The following is an 8,667-nucleotide window of genomic DNA, read 5'->3' on the forward strand; positions in this document are numbered from 1 at the left end:
TGGCATGCGTGCGGCCCGGGTTCGATCCTCAGCACCACATACCAACAAAGATGTTGTGTCCGCCGAGAACTAAAAAATAAATATTAAAAATTCTCTCTCTCTCTCCTCTCTCACTCTCTCTTTAAAAAAAATGAAATTAAAAAAAAAGTCAAGTATAAGCTGAAAGAAAAAAAATGAAATTAAAAAAGTCAAAGACAGTTTTAAAAAAAAGAAAAGAAAAATAAGAAGGTCTGGGAATGTAGGTCAGAGGTAAAATAAACCTGCAAGGGATCCCCAAACATAAGGGTTTGAGGCTGGGGATATGGCTCAAGCGGTAACGCGCTCGCCTGGCATGTGCGGGGCTCTGGGTTCGATCCTCAGCACCACATACAAATAAAATAAAGATGTTGTGTCCACCGGAAACTGAAAGATAAATATTAAAAAGAAAAAAAACAACATAGGGGTTCATTGGAAGCCTTAAGCTCATGGGGAGCTCAAACCCCTTCTGACTTCTGAACCCAAAGGCCCCCAAACTAAGGAGATTCCTGCACACTCGGGATCATTTCATTCTCACAATGTTTCACCAACTCTAAATTCAGGAGATACCTCCAGCTCAAAAGACAGGGTTCAGAATTGTGGAGTGTCGGCCAGTGAGCACGTGGCAGGCCTCAGGGTTCTGAGGATCCTGCCAATGGGAGCTTGGCATGCAGATGACCCCTTCAGGTTCTGTCATTGACTGGAGGCTTCAGGTCACAATAGGTGTCCCTGGCCAGGCTCTGGAAGGCTTTGAAAGCCTAGGAGGTCTCCTGGGACTGGCCCCCAGGCAGGTGGTTGCCAAGGGGACCATGGAGCCAGAGATTCCCTTTCCCTCCTCCCTCCCAGTGATGCCCCCTCCCACCACTGCGCTCAGCCACCATGGGGGTGTCTTCCCTGGCTGAGAAGCTTCCCTGAGTATCCAGAGTAGGCAGTGGCTCTCCCTCGGGAAGTCACCCCACTTCCTGACTTCTCACACTACCTGGAGACCAAACCTAGCAATTGAGCTGGGGACACCCCATAGCCCTGGGCCAGCGCCAGGGCCCCTGACCCAGCCCACCACTTCCCAAAAGGATTCTTATAGCCCCTTTGGTATTCAGCCCCCGAGTGCCCGTCAGCCTGACACCCAGAAGGCTTTTACTCTTTTGGGTGAGGCTTCTGAGGACCTGGGGTGGGGTGAGGTGCCTCCCCGGGAGGTCTGGTCACGCCTGTCCCCCATCTTCTGCAGACAAACAAAATGAAGTGGAGATTCCGTCACCCACAATGAAAGAGCGAGAACCCCAGGAAGCGCCACTGCGACAGAGACCCTCCCAGCAGCCCCTGCCCCTGGGACCACAGTTCCAGCCCATGTCACAGATCACGGGCGTGAAGAAGCTGATGCACAGCAGGAGTCCGAACACTAGCGTCCCTCGCTTTGGGGTGAAGACTGACCAAGAGGACCTCCTGGCCCAAGTGGGTGGGGGCTCAGTGGGGACAGAGGCCTCTAGGTGCCCAAAGAAGGACTCCATGTGGGGTCATATCTTAAGCCAGGGTCCCCGGAAGCAGAGCCTGAGATGTTGAATGATCTCAAGAGAGGATGGAGAGGATAGAAAGGAGGAGCGCAGAGGTGGCCTCAGCCTCCGTCCACAGGGCGAGCTGAGGAGTTGAGCCCACCCTGACTCCGTGCCCTGGGCCTTCAGAGCCCTGAATCAGCTATTGGCTAAGGGCTGCCTCCAGGGATGGATGGCATCACCCCCTCCCTGGGGGCAAGAGCAGTTTTCTAGAGAAAGGGTCAACCATAAGCCACACGGCAAGCAACACTCCCCAGCAGCTGGGGGACAATGGCGTGGATCTGGACAGGGACCTAAGAGTGTCTACTACAGGCAAGAACTGGCTTTGGCTTCTGCCGCTTCCAGAACCCTTAGTGGCTCGCTCTGGTGATGTTTATCATGACCCTCTTTGAGGCTGCCACTGGTGTGCTGTGTGCTCACCATTCAGTCACCTTGGGGTTCTTGAGCGCCTACTGTGCATCAGGATTGTTCTAGAGGCTGGGTAGTCAGAAAATGAGCCAGTGTCCCTTCCTCCTCCATCTCAAGGTGGGGGACTCCCGAGCAGTTTAGCTTAGAGACTGAGCTGGGTTCCCATCATCCTGCCCTTGCCCCTGTGAGCCACACGATCGTAGAGAAGTCACACCTCGGTTCCCTCAACTGCCGATGGTGTTTGGTGGATAATAAGCACTTCAGAAACAGTGGGCGGGTTAAACTCTGTGCTCCTGGCCGCTCTGTGACAGGGACAGTGCTTCCTTTAGACCAGGGTTCATTGTTCCTAGGAAAGGGTCTCAGGGCCTTGGACCTGGCAGGCTCCTGACCGCCAACCTCCATCTCCACTAGGAACTTGAGAACTTGAGCAAGTGGGGCCTGAACATCTTTTGCGTGTCCGACTATGCCGGAGGCCGCTCGCTCAGCTGTATCATGTACACGATATTCCAGGTGATGGGGGCAGTGGGGAGTGGGCCGGGCTGTGAGGGGCACAAGACAAGGTGCTCCGGGCCGGCAGGGGTCATCGCCCTGCCCCTGCCCGCCCCCAGGAGCGGGACCTGCTGAAGAAATTCCACATCCCCGTGGACACAATGGTGACCTACATGCTGACTCTGGAGGACCACTACCACGCTGACGTGGCCTACCACAACAGCCTGCATGCAGCTGACGTGCTGCAGTCCACCCACGTGCTGCTGGCCACGCCTGCCCTGGATGTGAGAACCTGCCACCTCCCCCGTCTCCCAGGTCCCTGTTTCCCTCTGGTTTTCCATTTCTTTCTTAGTGGTGCCAGGGCCTTGCGCACGCCAGGCAGGCACCCTACCACCTGAGCTCGAGCCCCAGCCCTGGTTACCGTTTCCACTCTGTCCCCTGAACTTCATCTCTCTCTGACTCTGTTCCTCTCCAACCCTCATCCTCCTCTCTGACCCTCATCTTTCTTGACTCCCATCTCCCTCTGACCCCCTGTCCCTTTCTTGTCCTGTCGCTCATCCCCTTCATTCTAATCTCGGTCCCTCTGCCCCCATCTCCCTGCCCCCAGGCGGTGTTCACTGACCTAGAGATTCTCGCAGCCCTGTTTGCAGCTGCCATCCATGATGTCGACCACCCTGGGGTCTCCAACCAGTTCCTCATCAACACCAGTGAGTGGCCCTCCTGGGGCGGAGACAGCTGGGCTGGGAGCAGGACGGGACCAAATGGAAGTGGAACTGGCTAGACGGGGGCACTGGGCTGGCACTCTGGAGGCAGTGCCCACTGGGCTGACCCAGGGCCATCTGGGCACAAGGCAGGGTGGCACCCATGGTTCCCTTCGCTGACCTCTCTGGCCTGGCTGCAGATTCGGAGCTGGCACTCATGTACAATGACGAGTCGGTGCTCGAGAACCACCACCTGGCCGTGGGCTTCAAGCTGCTACAGGAGGAGAACTGTGACATCTTCCAGAACCTCAGCAAGCGCCAGCGGCAGAGCCTGCGCAAGATGGTCATCGACATGGTGGGCGGGGCGGGGTGTGGGGGCAGAGTGGGAAAGGAAGCCTTTGAGGTGTGGGCTCTGGTGAGGAGGGGGTCTGAGTCTCAGACGAACCTCCTGAAACCTGGTCTGAGCCTTAGGGTTCTGCAGAGGGAAGACGGCCAAGGCCTGGGCAGGTCCAGTGGGCAGCTGGTGGGCGTTGGCGGCCCCTGTGACGCCCCCTTGCCCCACAGGTGCTGGCCACAGACATGTCCAAGCACATGACGCTCCTGGCTGATCTAAAAACCATGGTGGAAACTAAGAAAGTGACCAGCTCAGGGGTTCTCCTGCTGGACAACTACGCCGACCGCATCCAGGTGCCCCACAACCACCTAACAAGGAGACTGGACCCTTCTACTCCCCCAGCCCTTTAGGTCTGGGTAGCTGCCCCTGCCTTAGCCTCAGCCCCCTTCTCTGTGCTACCCGTCGTCTGTTTCTTTTTCTCTCTGTCCATCTTTCTTTTCCAACCCCGCCTTCCCAGGCCCCTTTCCTGCCCTCTCTCCTCATCCCCTGCATCTCTCTCCTGCACCATCTCCTCCTCCCCTCTCCCCACTCCTTCCCCACCTCTCTCCATCCCTCCCACACCTTTCCCTCTACTTCCTCTCTTCCTCTTCTCCCCACCTTTTCTCCCTGTGCCTGCACCAGGGCTCCTCTCCAGACTGAGATGGGGAAGGGGCTCTAATGGGTCCCCCTCCCTTCCCCCATGCAGGTCCTTCGCAATATGGTGCACTGTGCAGACCTCAGCAACCCCACCAAGCCACTGGAGCTGTACCGCCAGTGGACGGACCGCATCATGGCCGAGTTCTTCCAACAGGGTGACCGCGAGCGCGAGCGGGGCATGGAGATCAGCCCCATGTGTGACAAGCACACAGCCTCCGTGGAGAAGTCTCAGGTGCGTGCTGAGGGCAGTGAGGACAGGGGCCAGGCCAGGCCTCCCCCTCCGCTCTTGGCCTGAAGCTCTCACATCCGGGAGGGAGGCCGTGATGTCAAGTATTTCTCCTTTTCCTTTTCTCCCTTGATGGGAAATGGGCCATGTCTGCCCCCCTGCAGGGCAACTTGAGCCCCTGCAGTCGTATGCTCTCAGGCATTGCCAGCCGATTGACAGCATCCACCAGAACCTCAGTCCACCTTCTTTTCTTGTTAATATTTTTTTAGTTGTTGAGGGAACTTTATTTATTTATATGTGGTGCTGAGAATCAACCCCAGTCCTCACACATGCCGGGCAAATGCTCTCCCGCTGAGCCCCAGCCCAGCCCCAGCCATGCTTCTTACCTGGCTCTTGCATGCAGACCTGATGCCGGTTCTGCCTCAGTTTCCCTGGAACCCCACTAGTGCCGTCTCAGTGGGTTTAGAGGTGATTGGTGGTGTGCTGGTTTAGTTTAACATGGAGGGAGTCGGAACACGGACTGGTGAAGGCTCGCGGCCAACATGTGACGGGAGCTTTTCTCACTTTGCTCTCTGTGGCGAAACCCCAGCTGGTGTCTCTGTCCTTTACAACCTGGGCTTCTCAATCCTTGGTGGTGGAGGCTGCCCTGGGCATCATGGGATATTTAGTAGCATCCCTGGTTTCCACCAGAGCACATCGACCCCACCCTCCACATATAACAACTAAAAATGCCTCCAGGCCTCGCCCCATGGGCCTGGTGGTGTAAAATCAATCTGTTAATCTCTCTCTCAAAGTCATACCAGCCAGGCAAGGTGGCACGTGCCTACAATCCCAATAGCTCAGGGCCGAGGCAGGGGGATAGGGAGACCCTGTCTCTAAATAAAATACAAAAAAGGGCTGGGGATGTGTCTCAGTGGGTAAGCGCCCCTGGGTTCAACCCCCAATTGATGTGTATATGGAAGTGTTTCATTTGTATCCAGTTTCCGTTTATATCTCCTGTGGTTTTAATTTCTGGCCTGTGCAAGGGTTTGGGGAAGCAAAATTGCTAGGTCAAATGTTTTTGATTTTCTTAGCTCTCACCACACGATGGTGCCATCTGCTGCAAGGGCCACCTGTGTCTACCTCTTCCCTCCCCCAGGTGGGTTTCATTGACTACATTGTGCACCCATTATGGGAGACGTGGGCAGACCTCGTCCACCCAGATGCCCAGGAGATCCTGGACACATTGGAGGACAACCGGGACTGGTACTACAGTGCCATTCGACAGAGCCCGTCACCACCACCTGAGGAGGAGCCCCCAGGGCTGGGCCATCCAGCCCCACCGGATAAGTTCCAGTTTGAGCTGACGCTGGAGGAGGAAGAGGAGGAGGAGGCATTGGAAATGCAGGGATTGTCTGTGGCCCAGGCTGTATCCCCAGCTGAGGGGTCATCCACGGCCCAGGGACAGGAGGCGCGCTCGGAGGCAGTGGTAGAAGCATGTTTGACGCAGGGCGCAGACTCGGCGCGGGATGCACCTGTGACTCAGGATGGAGCTGGGTTCCAAGAGGGATCCGTGGATACTGTAAGCTGCTGCAGCTCTTCTGCCCTGTCTCTTAAAAGCCCCCTTCTGCCTGCCTTGAGGACCCCAGAAGAGGCCCCGGGCCTCCCGGGCCTCCCCTCCCCGGCGGCCGAGGTGGGGGCCCAAAGAGACCATCAGGCTGCCAAGAGGCCCTGCTGTGCCTGCACCGGGACACCAGGGGAGGACCCCCCCATCCTCCCGGCTCTGGGTGGGTGGGGGTCAGGTGGAGACCGTACCTGAGCCCCAGCCCCCTGACCCTGTGGCCCTCCCTGTCCGCTCTCACCCCCCTCTTCCTGCAGCCACCTCCTCCGATGCCTCAAAGACTCTTGGCCCTCCTGAGAAAAAAGAAAACAGAAAAGCGGGGGGTTTTCTCTTTTCTTTTTTTCCCCTTTCCCCCTGCCCCCACCCATGGGGCCTTTTTTTGGACATGGGGGCTGGGGAATGAGGGGCTGAGGTCCCAGAAGGGATTTTATTTTTTGAATTTTAATGGTAACATTTTTAGAAAAAAGAACAAAAAAAAAGAAGAAAAAAAAAAAAAGGATGAAACACAGCAACTGTAGACGCCCCCATTCCTGGTTTCTCCTTCGCCTTCAAGCCCCTGCCCGCCTCCCGCCCCACCCCAGTCCCAGGCTCAGTCTTCCGGCCCCTTGGGCTTCTCCACTTAGACCCAAGCACAGGCACGGGGCCCCTCCTGGGCTTTTCTTGAGTTTTGGAGGGTCTCTAGAACCCAGCGGGGAATAGCCATTCTGGACAGGGCCAGGGGTGGGGGTGTCGCTGTGGGAGCCACTCACTGCCCCGTCGCAAGTCTTCCACTCATTCTGCACAAGTCCAGCCACACAGAGGGGTCAGCACAGCTGCTGACTGTAGGGTGGTGTTGCCACACCGCCAGCTCCACCCGAGACTTGAAGACACACGCATACACACACACACACACACACCCTCCTTCCAGCTGCTTCTCCTCTTGTTTCTGCCTTAATGATTCCTGTGGCCATAGCAGACAGGGTCACAGTGGCTCCCCGCCTACCTGCTCTGTGGGTGGGGTGGGGCCAGGCCCAGAGTCCCCACCCCAGGCCCACAGACACTCCACCCCCTCAGCGTCCTCCTGACCCCCTTCCACTTCCACACTCTGACTCCAGCCCCTCACCTTTTGCCCTAGGAGGAAGCAATAATGGTGTATACCCACATCCCCCATCCTGGGCAACCCTTCCCACCCTGGCACCAAAGGATTTTCTCCTTTGTCCCCCGACCTTGCCAAGCCTCTTCCCCTATCTAATCCCTGAGCAATATGACAGACAGATGCAAGGCCATTTTTTTTTCCAAGCCATGGGGGACTGTTGGAAAGGAAGGACCCCACCCCTCCCCCTCTATGTTCTTCAATCTGGTTTTACAGCCAGATGGGGCAGGGGCCTATCTCATTCATTGCCTGTCCCCCCAATTCTGAGCACACGGTACTGTAGCCCCCACTTCTCCAGCCTTCCATCTGTCTGTCCACCCATTTCCCCCTGCTCCATAATGCTTAACAGGGTTCATTTTTGTAGTGAAAGTAGTTTGTCCCAGCCGGTGACCAGAATGGGCCTTCCCCTCCCCACCCCCCTTTTTTCTTTCTTTACTTTCTTTTTTTTTTTTTTTTTTTTTGTATATACTGTAAGGTTGGTTTGTAAATTATTCTACAAAGGCAAAAAGGGAAAATAAACTCGCCCTTCCCTGGCTGACCCAGTCAGGAAGGTGGGGCAGGGGCTCCCGAGGGAGAAGTCCCCACCCTGCTGTATTATACATACTGTACCATAATCCCAGGCAAGGGTGCACTCTGCAATTTTGTGGGAAGTTGTGTCATCATAGGGGTAAGGGCTGGGCAGAGCCTGCCCCCTGCCCCTTCCCCAGGAGCAGGGGTGACTGGTAAGAGACCCCCAACCCAGTCAGGGATCCTCTCCCCAGGGTGGGTGTAGGGCCCCTGTGAGCTGCTGGCGTGTTGTCCCCTTTGATGATCAGTCTGTCAGCCCACTGATGGATGATCGATCATTCGATCTTGTCACCAATTAAACTGAGACTTTCATCAGTGTTCCTGGCTGATGTGGCTTCATTCCCCATCTTTGTTGACATGCCTCCCTTGGTTTGTGGAGATGGTGGGTCCTATTCCCACCCCTCCCTGAGCAGGTGGAACATTGTGAGTGGATGGAACTGTGCATAGAACTCAGTCAGGTTGGCCCCAAACAACACAAGTTCAGACTAAGAAGTCTTCCTGGGTCTGGGATTCAGCCCCGTCTTGGTGCATGCAAGCCAAGCACTCTACTGTGAGCCACACCCCAGCCACCACCAACCACGAAGTCATTAAAAGTGAACAGACCTGGGTAAGCCCCACTTTTCTCACTCAGAGCGAATAGGACACGGTGCTTGGGTTCTTCTGGTACCCAGCAGTCACCCCTAAAATTCCAAGGGGACCTTAAGGAGACAACCCCTCCACTGGCTACTAAGAAAAGATCTCAGGCCAGATTCGGCTGAGCTAATAAATTTGATGAACAAATATGAAAGAATGTATACCTATGAAAGTCCCAGCATTCTGTCCATTTTAATGTTGGTTCCCTTCACAGTGAAAAAAAAAGTGGGGGACCTCAGTGGTAAAGCACTTGCTTAGCACATGCAATGACTTGGGTTCCATCCCCAGCACCACAAAAATAAACATGGATGTAATCTCA

At 55.7% G+C, this 8,667-nt stretch overlaps 1 protein-coding gene across 8 annotated transcripts in view; it reads left to right on the forward strand.

The window, feature by feature from the left end:
• Pde4a (phosphodiesterase 4A) overlaps nt 1-8,033 on the forward strand; it is a 41,512-nt gene extending 33,479 nt beyond the window's left edge. For 7 of the 8 annotated variants that reach the window (XM_040290466.2, XM_040290467.2, XM_078036037.1 and 4 more), the window contains 8 exons: nt 1,241-1,464; nt 2,382-2,480; nt 2,579-2,743; nt 3,067-3,166; nt 3,361-3,515; nt 3,725-3,847; nt 4,240-4,422; nt 5,555-8,033. In XM_040290466.2, coding sequence (XP_040146400.1) covers nt 1,241-1,464; nt 2,382-2,480; nt 2,579-2,743; nt 3,067-3,166; nt 3,361-3,515; nt 3,725-3,847; nt 4,240-4,422; nt 5,555-6,214 — 1,709 coding nt within the window. In that variant the 3' untranslated portion in view covers nt 6,215-8,033. Of the gene's footprint in view, nt 1-1,240; nt 1,465-2,381; nt 2,481-2,578; nt 2,744-3,066; nt 3,167-3,360; nt 3,516-3,724; nt 3,848-4,239; nt 4,423-5,489 lie in introns of all 8 variants that reach the window. The other variant, XM_078036028.1, reaches the window with a different exon arrangement.
• The last annotated feature ends 634 nt before the right edge of the window (nt 8,034-8,667 follow it).

This window comes from Ictidomys tridecemlineatus, chromosome 2 (genome assembly GCF_052094955.1).
Source record: "Ictidomys tridecemlineatus isolate mIctTri1 chromosome 2, mIctTri1.hap1, whole genome shotgun sequence".
Taxonomy (NCBI): Eukaryota; Metazoa; Chordata; class Mammalia; order Rodentia; family Sciuridae; genus Ictidomys; species Ictidomys tridecemlineatus.